A 14,481-nucleotide genomic window follows, 5' to 3' on the forward strand; every position below is an offset into this window, starting at 1 on the left:
GTGAACTCTTTCCAGTTTCAGCATTTCTTTAGCAATTGTTCTACAAATGTTCTTTGTGGGTTTTGAGTTTTTATTTATTTTTTTATTAATCCATGTATAAGTCACAACAGGGTGAGTTTAAAGAGAAAGAGAAGAACATAAAACAGACAAGATCAGTCATTAGTGTATTTAATATTTTCTACACTTGATGAGGAGGATCAACTAATCCTTTGCCACCCAATAATAACAAGCCACTAAAAGTTTAAACTTTATAAATACTACCTTTACATACACTACCATTTTAACAATAAATAAATTAAATAAAAATGGCAAATGTATACAAAAAAAAAAAAAAAAAAAAATCAACACTTAACATTTAAATGGAAAATAAATAAATAAATAAATAAAGCTAAAAACAATTCAAAATATTAAAGAACAACTACATATGTGTTTGTACAACACATTTATAAATTCAATATATTTATATATATATATATATATAAATAATTTCATTTCCATTTAGTTTGTAGAAGTATTAAAATAACTCAAATTAAATAAAACTAAAACTTATTAAAAGTTTATACAGACCTATACAGACCTATAAATAAATTCAGACATAATTTAACTAAAATTAAAACAAATAACTAATACAAATTAAATTATAGTAGTTTATCAGTAATTCTAAAAAATAACACTGCCAAACACAAACGCTAAAAAGCAACAAGTTACTTACACATACATAGTAATAAATGGTTATAAAAGCTGAAACAGAAGAGAAACCAGTAGTAGGAAAGAGTTAAAATAAAAAGGGATACTTCTATCCTTTGCCAGTGTCCCTGCCCGGTGGAGTCGCACGGTAGAGTCGATGGTCTTTACACTCTTCGGTCTTCACACGAGGAGGCCTTCACGGGACAGCTGCTGTGGTAAACTAAGCTTTATTTTTATACCCGTCTAACAAAATACTACTTGAATTCAGCTGGACACACTTTCCTTATTTTTTCCACAACAAATGGCCAAGCAAGCCCAGACACTGACAAGATACGTGATACAGAACGAGACCAAACGTGATATCAGAACATCTCCACACAACAAAACAAGCGTTTCCTAGCAACAGCAACTGCGCTAAACACTAATGAGACAAGTAAATACACTTACGAGCTGCTTTTAACTTCCGCTGATAAAGACTGCTTCTCTCAACGAGTATTTCTATACACTGTTTTCTGCTGGCACTTGCACAAACTTTCCTTATGTTCACTTTTTTATGTATATTAGGTTTCACACTATTACTATTAGACATCTTACTACCTTTTTTGTCATTGTGTTAATAATCAAAGCATTATCAAACTGCAATGTTTAGAGTATATTTCTGTAGGCCTAATATACTTTTTATAAAAAATACTTCCATGGATTGCTTATCAGTTCTTACAGAGCTGAAACAACACTGCACAACAGGAATGAATAATATAGAATAGTAATACAACTCATTCACATGCTTGTCTGTTAAAAGGAATTGGAATAGTTATTGTTTATTTTGTGTTACACAGCTATGTATACACAACATATAAGAAAGCAGATTTTAAACTGAATAAGTCCCAGTCTTGCAATTAGCAAACAGATTCTGCTGCTGCTGATGCTTAATAAATAGGAAGCCTTTTTTTATTATTTATTTATTTGTCTATTTATTTTTACTTAGCAGAGAAGATTAGAGGCTTCACACTTTTCTAAGTAGTCATCAAGGGGCTGTCATTTCTTCCCCTGGCCAATGCACACAAATCAACAAAAAACCCTCCCTCGGAGAAAAGACACAGTAAGACAGAAGCGCGAATAACAGTCATTTACATCACAGCCGCTGTGAGCTTCCAGTGCCTTTTACATTCAAATTCACAGAGCACTGCCATGAAATAGAGAAGCAACTTCAAATGCAGATGAGAGAAGAGGATGAAAAAGCCACTCTAGGCATTGCCCTCACGTCTGCACTGCTTCCTTCAACTGACAAGTTTATATATATATATACATATATATATAAAACTATTTATTGCCAACATAGGGTAGAAGGAAGTCAACCGAGGCAAGCTATCCTTGGAAAGAACAGGACCGGTAATTTAGGTTACAAAGGTTTTATAAAGCCATCAACCATGACCAGTCCTATTTGAATTCCTCTGTTTTGGTCTCTTGAGTTGCACATGGTTCAGTGTCCACAAAAAATCAAATCGAAACTGTCTCCTGCTAACATTAAGAAGAGCAATCTTGTAGATTGCCTACTGTTTATATTTTTGGCACCTCATTGGAAATCATTGGTGCTGTGTAAAATAATTGCATTTTTATTCCGAAAAGACCAGCTTAGACTATTGTGAACTTCTAGCTAGTCCATTTTCACCTATTGTTTTACTGGTCCATTTTGGAACTCTCTATGGATCAAAATGGATCAAGGAAAGATCTCTATTGGAATTGGATATTGTTTAGAACTTTGGAGGTTTTAGAACTGTTATTTAATTTTGACATTTTTTATTTATTTATTTTTTTGTGACAAAAGCATTTAAATAAGAGAGATGTCAAAGCTACTACAAATTAAATGGAAGTTGATACTTGTTGGTTTCAGGAAATATCAGGGCATGTTACTGACATATCACCCTTGGCAATGCATTTGCTGCATCTCCTGAATTTAAACTCAACAACTTAATGAGACCAAATTTCAGAGAGCTCTAATTGTGTCTAATAATTGTTGCACTCAGACGTGGCGACCCTCTCTGTTTAATTACCTCTTAAGAGGTGGTCACCCATTACTGTAGAGCCAGATGATATCTGAAGATGATGCCAGCTCTCTGATGAGCTTGAATAACTGATGTTGTCCCGTTAGCTGATTCTTAAGAAGACACTTCTTACAAATCTATTTCCAGGGAATGTTTGCTTAAACATCTCTGTAATGTTCAAAACAGTAGCCAAATTAAATTAATGGTTCACCGAAAATGTTCAGACCTACTGTATATCAGGGGTGTATTTACAGACAATGAGCATTTAATAACAATGTACTTATTGAGTATAAATGTTGTTACATTGTACTTACACATGCAATTACACTGTTGACCCGAAACCTAGCATTAAAACTACACATAATACTACCACTAGCCCTGCTGTAACTATAAGCCTCTATTGCAAATAATTGGTTCCAGTCTTATCTTACGAACAGGAGTTTCTCAGTTAATATTGGCAACTTTCACTCTTCTTCTGTACCTTTGACCTGTGGGGTCCCTCAAGGCTCTACTTTAGATCCCATGTTATTGTCTTTGTAGATGCTTCCCCTCGGATCTATCTTTGAGAAGTATGGTATAAGATATCATTATTATGCAGATGACACACAAATATATCTTCCTTTGAAACATAAGAATGGATTAGACCCGGTAGCCACCTGCATCTTGGACGTTAAAGCATAGATGTTCCTACATTTTTTAAGTCTGAATGAGAGTAAAACAGGGATTTTGGTGTTTACGCCTTCCGATACACACTGTGTACCAAATCTAAATCTTGGTGTTCTGGCACCTTATGTAAAGCCGTATATGAAAAATATGGGTGTTGTGTTGGATAGTGCCTTAAAGCTTGATAGACAAGTCAACCAAGTTGTGAAGTCAAGCTTCTATCAGCTGCAAACCCTGGTAAAAAAAAAAAGTCCTTTCTTTCTTTTACTAATGTTGAAAGAGTAATCCATGTTTTTATCACCACAAGGCTTGATTATTGTAACTCTCTTTATTTGGGGATCAGTCAATCTTCCTTAAACCACCTTCAGATGGTTAAAAATGCTGCTGCCAGAGTACTGACGGGAGCTCGAAAGCGTGAGTATATAACCCCTGTCCTTCAGTCTTTACATTGGATACCTGTGCACCACAGGATTAATTTTAAAGTGCTCTTATTGGTTTTTAAGTCTTTAAATGGTTTAGCACCCTCATACCTCTCTGATCTGTTGATAGACCACCAACCTGCAAGAGTGCTTAGGTCTGCCAATTTAAACCGTAGCCGTTCCGAGACATTGGAACAGTTTACCTACAAAAATCAGAACCGCCCCACACTTTCCATTCTTAAATCAAGGTTAAAATAATTTTTATTTGATCTGGCTTATTATTCATGATCTGCATTGCCTTGTGTCTTGCAGTTTTATTTGTGACCTTGTCTCTGTCTTAATTCTGTTAATGGTTATTTACTTTGTAGAGCACATTGGTCAATGTAGTGGTGTTTAGTTATGCTTTATAAATTTAAATTTAAATATTCAAAAAGAACAACATGTAAATACAAAATGAGACATTTTTATGTGAACCACAAAAATCATGTATCATAAAAGAAAACAGAGCTGGGTAGATTACTTCCAAATTGTAGTCCGTTACTGATTATCCAGATTACTAATTTTAGGTACTGTAATCTGGATACTTTTTATATTACTTTTAAAGCAACTTTTTTTAAACTTACCATTAAACATACCACATTAATATAAAAAAAGCATTTAAAATGCATTCAGAATTACAGTACACCTGGGTTTCCCAAACTGGGCTTAATTTAAGAGCTGCTATGAGTTTGTGAGTTGATAAAAAGCTAATTCAATCATAAAAACTTAAATTATTTGAACACTATAAATAGAAATATTTAATTTGTTTACCTGCATGTCAATGTGACCATTAACTGTAAACATGCAAATGTGTTGTTAAACTGTTTGGAATATTAACTTCAGATATATTTCAAGTAAATATTTCATGTCAAAGGGGTTTGGCTGATAAAAAATATTTGGGAATCCCTGCATTGCATAAACAAATGTTAATAAACATGAAAACAAAAATGACATTACACACCCAAAATATTTCAGGGTTTGATTTTTGTTGTCCAGACTTCCTGAATCAACAGTTACCAGAACTGAGATTCTATAAAATCAGCTTCTCCCAAGCTCTGTTTGTTTAATTAATTATAGGTCAGTTTTTGAACAGTTCTTTTAACAAACAAAAGAAGACGTTCATATGCAATTGCATTGTCGTGTCAGAAACATCAGCCCTCTCCACCCACACCGGTTTACTGTACACCATGATGGTCATTATCTCCAAGCGTTTGACAGCCACCTCCACTAAGAAAATGTAGGATAGCAATAGTGATGGCTATTTTTACATTGTTTGCTGCCTTGCTGTAGTGTTTCTGATGGCTCACCTAATGTATAGAGATTTCCCATGCAGGCTACGAGCTACACTCAAGCTCCTTTCCAGAGCAAATGGATTGCAGGTTTCCTGATATGAGACAGCTCCCTCCAGTATCCCAATGCCTGCCCTGATAAAAGAATTATGAGGAGAAGCTTAGAACCTTAAGAAGCCTTGCTGATCATACAAAACGAACTCACTAAATCTTAGAGACTCGATATCTTTCTAAACTTTCCAGAAGTTCATTCAAGGACGGTAAGAGAAAGCCATGAAGACCTGCCTGGTGTTGCATGGCATTTCATAATGATGTTTACAGCAAGAGAGCAACACTGAGATTGGGTTTCTCAGAAAGATTTCATCATCACCTCTGAGGTGCATTGAACTGATATTTAACACCCTGTGCCGCAGACAGATTTTTCACACTCTCTTTTAATGATAAAGAGTTAAGCAGCTTTTTGAGACTTTATTTGAGCCAACATTATTTCTATCTAAGTTTAGTGAGCGGATACACAATTTCTTAAAATGGGTGAATTGCTTTACAGCAACAACAAATGTACATGTACAGCTATCCACTGTAATTACGACAAGGAAGTGTTTACAGTGAATTCCTCTCATTTAGCAGGAGGCTCTAAACTGCAGAACTTTTAAACTTTGGTTTATGAACCCCAAACTGAAATATACATATACTATATGTACTAAACTGTACATGTCTAATTTATGGTAAAACAAATAATATTTGCCTGCTGCGTTTTGATTAGGTCATGGGAACTAATTAAAACAGTTTGAAGGAAAATCAATAGGGTTCCTGGAACATAAACACACGTAAGTTTGGCTTTGCTGTTCACCGAAGCAGAGTGTGAATTCCAGTGTTCATTTTTAATGGTGAAGTATGAGGTAAAATATAAGAACCAAAAAATTTTTTCTGACATTTGTTTTATGGCAGAAATGCAAATGACCCACAATACAAAAAAGGGGTGTTTGTTATGTGATTTGTCATAATCATAATCGAGTATGACAAGACAGGACGCCTTAGCAAAGCGGTTTTCTAAATTTTGGGCATAGGATTAAGAATGAGCGTGCATATTTTTAAAATAAACACATTAATTGCAAATAGTTCAGATTACTTTATAGTACATTTTTAGTTTTTATTGTTTTTTCTTCTTTTGTATTCCTTTAAATCACTTTAAATCTCATTATTCTAATTATATATATATATATATATATATATATATATATATATTAATGTAATTATTAAATTAATTTTAAAGGTGAAGTATGCAGTTTCTGCGTTGTGTCACCTTGGGTAACTACAAAATAAAGCATATATTCAAACAACCTTTGCAAATGCCACTTACTCAAGACACCCTTACAATTATTCTTATCCTTACAAAATATTTGTTTTTATTTTATCTGAGGCTTGATAGTAAAGAGTTAATGTAGAGTTCAGCTTACCTGTCAAGAAGAAACTCTGCAAGTCTGGCACCTTCATTGAAATCCAAAAATGCCATCAAAGAGGACTGCTCTAAATGTTTTGATGGGGCCTGGAAGACTCCAGGGAATAGTAAGGATAGCATTGAGTTTGCTGTTTTTCATTTTTGTTTTTCATTTGAGTAGCTGCTCACTTTTTAGTAATATTTGTCCCGGAACTAATACATGCCATGAAGACATTTACAAATTCTCTTCCTTAGTATATATTCCCTTTCTTTTCTTTATCAAAGACATTTGCCTAACTTGAACACCCCAGGAAGTGCAGAATATATAATTCCAATCCTAACATTTCTATCAAGCTGAGAGGTCTGTCTATCGCTCATGATGACTGATGGAGGCATGGTTTGGAAAGTGGAAGTATTGTGAAGGAATAGGTAAGGGAATACAGCTTATTATCAACAGGGTTTTTACAGAGATGCTGGAGCATGTGCTGATGGGACAGGGTGCTCTATATATTGTATTATAAATTACATTAAAACCTATTTATTTATTGCAAAATCATTTGTGGTGAACATTAACCCACATAAACCAGCAGTACTTGTGAGTTATAACACTGTCAAATTCTATCATTCACAATTTATGTTACGTTTTTGCTGTTTTACAATACTATTTTTACTGTTTTTACCCTTGAAATAATTTTTAACATGAAAGTGGGAAATGAGTGAGCTTGATGGTGGTTGTTCTTTAAAAAAATTACAAAGTTGTTTGTTTCACAAAATAAATGCAAATATAATATTTAACTGATGCATATGTTTTCTAATAATGTTACGTTTCACCTCACCTACTGTCACAACGTATTCTCTGTTGGCATGACATTTCAAATGTTAGTTGTATATTTCAGCACAACTTTAATTTGCAGCTGAAACATGTGGGCACATTGCATCAAAGTTTGAAATAAATAGCCTCAAAACACTAAGTTACAGACATTAAAAGAAAAATGTGTAGTAAGTCTCCCATATACCGTCACCTGCCTGGATCTCTCTCATGTGCACTTGTAGATTCATGCTTTGTGTTTTGAAATGCTTATGCAAAAAAAAGTGTCATTGTTGTTTTGAAGGTTAATGAGTAAGTTGACAGTCCAAAATTAGGAGCATGCAGGTTTTTAATGACATGAGGGCATTTGTGTTGGGTGAACTCTGTCCTTAAAGAATAATTGAAATGGTTCATTTAAATGCTGTTTTGTTCAGTGTGCTGTCCTGCCATTATACCCGTACTCATCTCTTGGGTTTTCCTTATAGATCTCTGCTCCTTAACACTCATTTTTGACCTGTTGTGTTTTTAAAGTTATACATCATGAAATGTTAAAGTCAGTCATGTAATACTCAGCCCCAAAAGATTTTAAAATATAACCCAAAATGCCTCCTTCCTTCTTTCTATCTTTCCTCTTTCTTTGACATTGTTATATTTATAATAACCCATTAATCTTTCTTCGTATGGTTTATTTTTCAGGACTACACATTGACTATGTATTTCCAGCAAGCCTGGCGAGACAAACGTCTGTCGTATTCTGAGATTCCTCTTAACTTGACGCTGGATAACCGGGTAGCTGATCAGCTCTGGGTGCCGGACACATACTTCCTAAACGACAAGAAGTCTTTTGTACATGGTGTAACAGTGAAGAACAGAATGATCCGTCTCCATCCAGATGGCACTGTGCTTTATGGGCTCAGGTAACAATTCAAAATCATCTATCTATCACCTATTTTATTTTATTTTATTTATTTATTATTATTATTATTTGTTTTTACTTTACTTTACAATTAGGAACAGCCATGTTCCCTAGATGTACACAACACCAAACTGATTGAAATCAACAAGACTTATATAAGTGATACAGTGACATAATGTATTTAATTAAAAAACAAATTAATTAAGATGAGGATTGTATCTGACATGGCTACTACAGTGACTTTTCTAGACAGTCCATGATGAGAAGCTTGTTATTGATTTAATTATCTTTTTAAGTCAGATAGGAAGCCAGAAATAGTTAAAAGTTGGCATAGATATCCATGTGAACCGAGTAGTGACACTTAGCTTTACTTATGATATTGCGGTCAAAATAAATGAAGGGAAGAGTTGTGGAAAATACAGTACCGCCATCTCAAAAATTCCTATTCTAATATGTTTCCATTCTTAGAGAATCCCTACACTTACCAAGGTTTTATAGCATAATTAAAACACAAAATTTAAATAACCAGATAATACTACTCTGAACCAAATAAGGCTTTAGATCTAGGGGGAAAAAGCTGGAAAAAGTCAAATATTTATTTAATTTATTACAGTTTGTTGTTGTTTACTTTCTACTTTTCTTTCTAATTTTTTACTTTTTACATGTTTCAGTGTTTCTTTAGGGATACATGCTGATTTTTTTGAAAAAAATAAATAAAAATAAAATAAATCAACATTTCATCAACCCTCAATATTTCAAAGTCTCTGTTCTTCCAGCTGTCCCAAATATTTTTTTCCAGATAGATAGATAGATAGATAGATAGATAGATAGATAGATAGATAGATAGATAGATAGATAGATAGATAGATAGATAGATAGATAGATAGGTAATAACTAGGAACTCTTTGGAGGTATGAAAGAAGTAAAATCGACTCAGCTGACCTACATATTTACTGTAGACATGAAAATATTACTGTTAATGAGAAACTAGTTGGTAATTATTGAAGTACTGCCTTCCTCCAAACTATTACCTACTCCAGTAACGATCCAGCTTAATAAAGCTGCCTATGGAAAGAAGTTGGATAATTTCATCTCTCAGCTGGACTTTAGGATCTTTTAGCACAGGGTTTGTTGGCTGGCACTGGTAGTTGGCATTACATAACCTCTCATCTCCTTTCTCTGTAGCAAAGCGCAATTAGACAATTGTTTAAGAGCATGATTCATTGGTTATTAAAATGTGCCGTATTATTGTCGGGACAATTTAGCTCCTCGTTTATTAGAGAGCTACTGGCCAAAGCAATCTCATCTGTCACTAAACTGTGCAGTCCGATCAAAGGAGTTCAGCTCATTCTCTTTGTTGTTCTTAGATTTACATATTTGAAGAATTTCCTGTCAGGTTTTGTGTAACTTGTCATTCGCTCTAAGACCTGTCACATTTTCTCTCTTACTGCTAAACTTCACTCTAAACTATGTCATTAACACAGAATATAACCGCGTTATGTGTTTAAAATCAACAGGTATTGTACAAAATACAATCAGAAGTGATGTGCGCTGTGAGTGAACACTCTTTTATGATATACTAAAGGTGCTGTCATGAGTGACAGGAGGATATAACTTCCTGAGGAATTTCATGTTGGGAATTTTATGGAGGAATAGTGAGACGTCTCTATTCACACACCTGAACATAAAAAGTGAGAAATGCTTTGGGGGATGAAAGATGGATCCAGTATTCACAAGACAACAGACTGTCAATGTCTCTGGTATTTTTAAATGATTAAAGTATATTTAATAGAAATGTTTTACTCTTTAGCATTGTTTATACAGCTACAATTCATGTATTTTTCAATGCATTTTAATGCAAATTGCTAGCTTTCATAATCTGTCAAGCATAGATTCTATACACATCTATTAGACTTTTTGTTGTTGCTGTTGTTTGTTTTTTTAAATTTGACCTGAATTGATGAATTGTGAAGGTGAGTCTTGAATTTCACTAATGAAGGGAAAACGTTTGGTCAACCATTGATTACCAGTTTTCTAAAATGACTCAGAGGTGCATCCCATGAACCTTCAGCTGGCCAAACAGAGCAAGAAGTAGAAGAGACTAAGGATGTAGGCATGTTTCTGATGAAATCACGGCCCGCAATTTTTTTTTAAATAGGAGAGAACAATAGCAGTCAAAGCCTTACAAATGTATTTAGAAAATCATATGAAATTCACAGGTTGTTCTCATATAACCTCTAGTGAAACCAACAAACATCTCAGGTTAAGTATGTAACCATGGTTCCCCGAAGGGAACGAAACGCTGCGTGGAAAACGCTAGGGGGGAACTCCTCCAGCGTGACCGCGCTCTGAATCACGTGTAATCTGTCCAATGGAAGGGCGAGACGTCACGGGGCGGGTGATGTCCATCTCCAGCCAAACACTCTCCATATCTGCTTCAACCATCCTATGTTCGGCGAGGCTTACCTGTCCGACACAGCGAGTATTAATCTCCCGTCGGATGCCGGCGAGAGCCTCCCGGTCGCGCAAACCTTGCCTTTCCGTCTGACTACCAGCAAAGCTTATCCGTCCGATGCCGTGATTATTGAACTCGTGTCAAACGCTAGAACAGCCCCTGGACAAGCAAATCTTGGCCTTTCAGGCCATCTACCGGCGAGGCTTAACCATCCGATGCAGTGAGTATTGAACTCCCGCCGGATGCTGCGAGAGCCTCCTGTCCGAGCTTACCTTGCCTTTTTCTGTCCGACTACCAGCAAAGCTTATCCATCCGATGCTATGAGTATTGATCTCCTGTCGAACGCCGCTTTCATTTTAGCCTTTTTTCGGGTTACTGAGATGCTCAGAGCTCACCGTCTCATCTAAATTCAATCCGGACACCAACCCCACCATCTCCGACCTAAGAGTTCTCTATAGCGAAACCATTTCATTTAAAAAATAAATAAATAAAGAAAAAATTTGTGCGAGCCTTCCAGCCTTTTTTACTTACATTTTCAAGTCTCACGCTTGGTGAGGATCAGCCTTCCGACACCGTGAATCTTCACATCTTATCGAACACCGGCCAGAGCCTCCCGGCCAGACATCTTACCTTTTCCACCCTGCGGCCGGAGAGCCTTACCCATCCAGGCTGCGAGCTTCCATCTCCAGTCAGATGACGGCAAGTGCCTCTCTGCCACCCAACTTTACCTTTCTGTCTTTACCTGTCCTTTACCTGTGAGTCTTGATCTCCTGACGGACGCCGGCGAGAGCCTCCCGGCCAGACAACCTTACCTTTTCAAGTCTCACGCTTGGCGATGCTTACCCGTCCGACACAGTGAGTATTGTGCTCCCGTCGGGCGTCGGCGAGAGCCTCACAGCCAGACAACTCGCCTTTTCCATATCACGGCTGGCGAGACTTACCCATCCAGACTGCAAGATTCATCTCCAGTCGGATGCTAGGCAAGAGCCTCCCGACCACACAACTTGATCTTTTCCGTCTTTACATGTCTGTCACAGCGAGTCTTGATCTCCCGACGGACGCCGGCGAGAGCCTCCCGGCCAGACAACCTTGCCTTTTCAAGTCTCACGCTTAGCAAGGCCTAGCCATCTGACACAGTGAGCATTGAGCTCCCGTCAGACGTCGGCAACAGCCCCCTAGCCAGACAAACGTACCTTTTCCATGCTACGGCCGGCGAGACTTACCCATCCATGCTGCGAGTGCCAGTATCCAGACAGATGTTGGCGAAGTCTCCCGACCATACAAACTCTACCTTTCTGTCTTCACTTGTCCGACTCAGTGAGCCAGATCTCCTGACGGACGCCGGTGAGAGCTATCCCGGGCAGACAACCTTACCTTTTCAAGTCCCTTGCTCGGCGAGGCTTACCCGTCCGACACCGTGAGTATTGTGCTCCCGTCGGGCGTCGGCGAGAGCCTCCCAGCCAGACAGACTTACATTTTCCTTTCACTCACGCCACAATATCAAACCCTTGTCAAAAGCCACATACCCGGTCGGTCAAGCAATTAGCTTTCAGTCCACCACCGGCGAGGCTTAACCATCCGACTCGCGAGTATTGATCTCCCGTCGGATGTCACGAGAGCCTCCCGGCCGGACAACCTCACCTTTTCCTCCTACGTCAGCGCTGCTGGCCCATCAAATGGTTGAGCACGCCCACCAGTTGGATGACGGCTAAGCGCCCCGACCAAACTTTACCTTTCCTTCTTTACCTGTTCGACAGAGCCTCCCGGCCAGACAACCTCACCTTTTCAAGTCCCAAGCTCGAGATGCTTACCCGTCCGACACAGTGGGTATTGTGCTCCCGTCGGGCGTCGGCGAGAGCCTCACAGCCAGACAACTTGCCGCTTCATCCTACAGTCGGCGAGACCGATCCGTTAGACTCAGTGAGTATTGGCCTCTCGTAGAGCTTCGGTCTTGGCAACCCACCTAATTTTCCGTCCGACGGGTGGCGAGGCCTAGCCTTCAGCTGCTAAGCATCTCGTCTGCCCGCCAAACACCGTCCAACTGTCTCTTCTAGCCTCACACCTTTTCCCCCTGCCTGGCGAGGCTTACCCATTCAATGCTCTATGAGTCTCAATCTCCCATCGGATGCTGTGAGAGCCCTCCCAGTTCCGGGTTTTCTCTTCTCCCTTCTCGTCGGCAAGGCAATCCGTCTGACATCGTAGTCTTGATCCCGTGTCAGACGTCGACGCTGTTCTCCCGGTGGGTTCCTATGCTTGCCGCCCGCAAGTGAGGCTCATCCATTCGATGTTGTGAGTCTTGATCTCCCGTCAGATGTCGTGAAAGCGTCCTTGCCGGGCATCCCAAACTCTCTTCATCTGCCAAGCCGATAGGACTCACTCGTCCGAAGGAGTATTGTGCTCTAGTCGGAGGCTTCATGGGCCCTCTCTGCCAGACACCGCCCTCTGTCCTCTGATTAGCAGGGGCTGAAGGCCAGTAGAGCCCATACGCCGACTCTGTGAACTATCCCATTGCAGGCAACTCGGGTCATCCTGGTCAGGGCTTTAACCCCGCTGCTCCTCCATCGGCGGGCAGGGCTCACCCATCCACTCGTGATGAGCACATTGTTGAGCTTCGGTTCGAGCCCACCCCGACCGGTCGCCCTAAACCACGCAGTTCACATCAGCGACCGGTAGGGCCTAACCATGCATGCCAAAACGCTCCCTCAGAGCTCATAGTCTCCCCCGGCCCTGCAATACAGGCCACTCCTCATAACTAGCTCCCACCAGATCTCTAGTGCGTATTTTGGGGGGGATCTAAGTCTGGCGGCTGTCCTACACCCATTGCTTTTTTGGGGGATACTCTGGGTTCGGGCCATTCCCGAGCTCAGAGCCTTTCCCCAGGACAGCACGCCAACTACGTATTACTATACTCGCCAAATATGCATTACGTAACTCGTGCTAAATATATGTAAGTGTGAACTCGTGAAATGTAAGATCTCCAGCTATTATATGCACTCATGCTTGATTTATATGAATATGCATGAGAGCATATCCTAATTAGATTGAGATATGCTCTTTATGTATAACTAATTATAGTATAATTAGCCCTACATTAGTTGAACTATCTTGCTGAAGTAAAGAAATGCATCATTAAAATTATATGATCAGTTACCAAGTGCCTCATAAATCTGCATTAACAGTACTGAAAGTTTCTGCTCAAGTTCATCGAGTTTGCTGCTTTTCTATTACTTGAGGTCAAATGCATCATTTGTGACAATGTATAATAATAATAATGCTTATGCTAATAAGCTTCTGAAGTAAGATTGGGCACACCAGCAAGAACTCATAATAATTTACTTACTGCCTTGTTTACTAGACAGTCGGTATGCCATTATACTGTATATAATCTGAACTGTTAATTAAAGATTGTTGACTTTGGCATTGTTGTGGCCCTGCAGTAAAACAGATGGCTTTGTTGTCGAAGGGGGTTTTCATAAAAAATTTTCAATGTTTTTATCAGAATGTTGCAGTGACAATTAAAGTCTCATTAAAGACTGCATTAATTCAGTAGAATAGAAAGTGTCCACTTTCAAGCCTTTTATTTCTGTGTAAAGTTTTTCTAAGCACTTTCCTAATTGAATGCTCATTTCATTCCACCTTTTCAACCTGCCATTAAACAGCCTATTCTTTAAAAAAAAATGTTTACATGTGAAACACAAACAATTCACCAAACAGCATGATATTAA

At 38.4% G+C, this 14,481-nt stretch overlaps 1 protein-coding gene across 1 annotated transcript in view; it reads left to right on the forward strand.

The window, feature by feature from the left end:
* Positions 1-14,481, forward strand: part of gabrb2b (gamma-aminobutyric acid type A receptor subunit beta2b) — a gene marked incomplete at both ends in the record, with an annotated part of 82,169 nt that overhangs the window by 28,933 nt on the left and 38,755 nt on the right. Inside the window, one exon of the mRNA XM_079405052.1 lies at positions 8,082-8,302. Within this exon, the coding sequence (XP_079261178.1) occupies positions 8,082-8,302 (221 nt within the window). The remainder of the gene's footprint in view (positions 1-8,081; positions 8,303-14,481) is intronic.

The sequence above is a fragment of the Barbus barbus genome (assembly GCF_936440315.1).
Source record: "Barbus barbus genome assembly, chromosome: 43".
Lineage (NCBI taxonomy): Eukaryota > Metazoa > Chordata > Actinopteri > Cypriniformes > Cyprinidae > Barbus > Barbus barbus.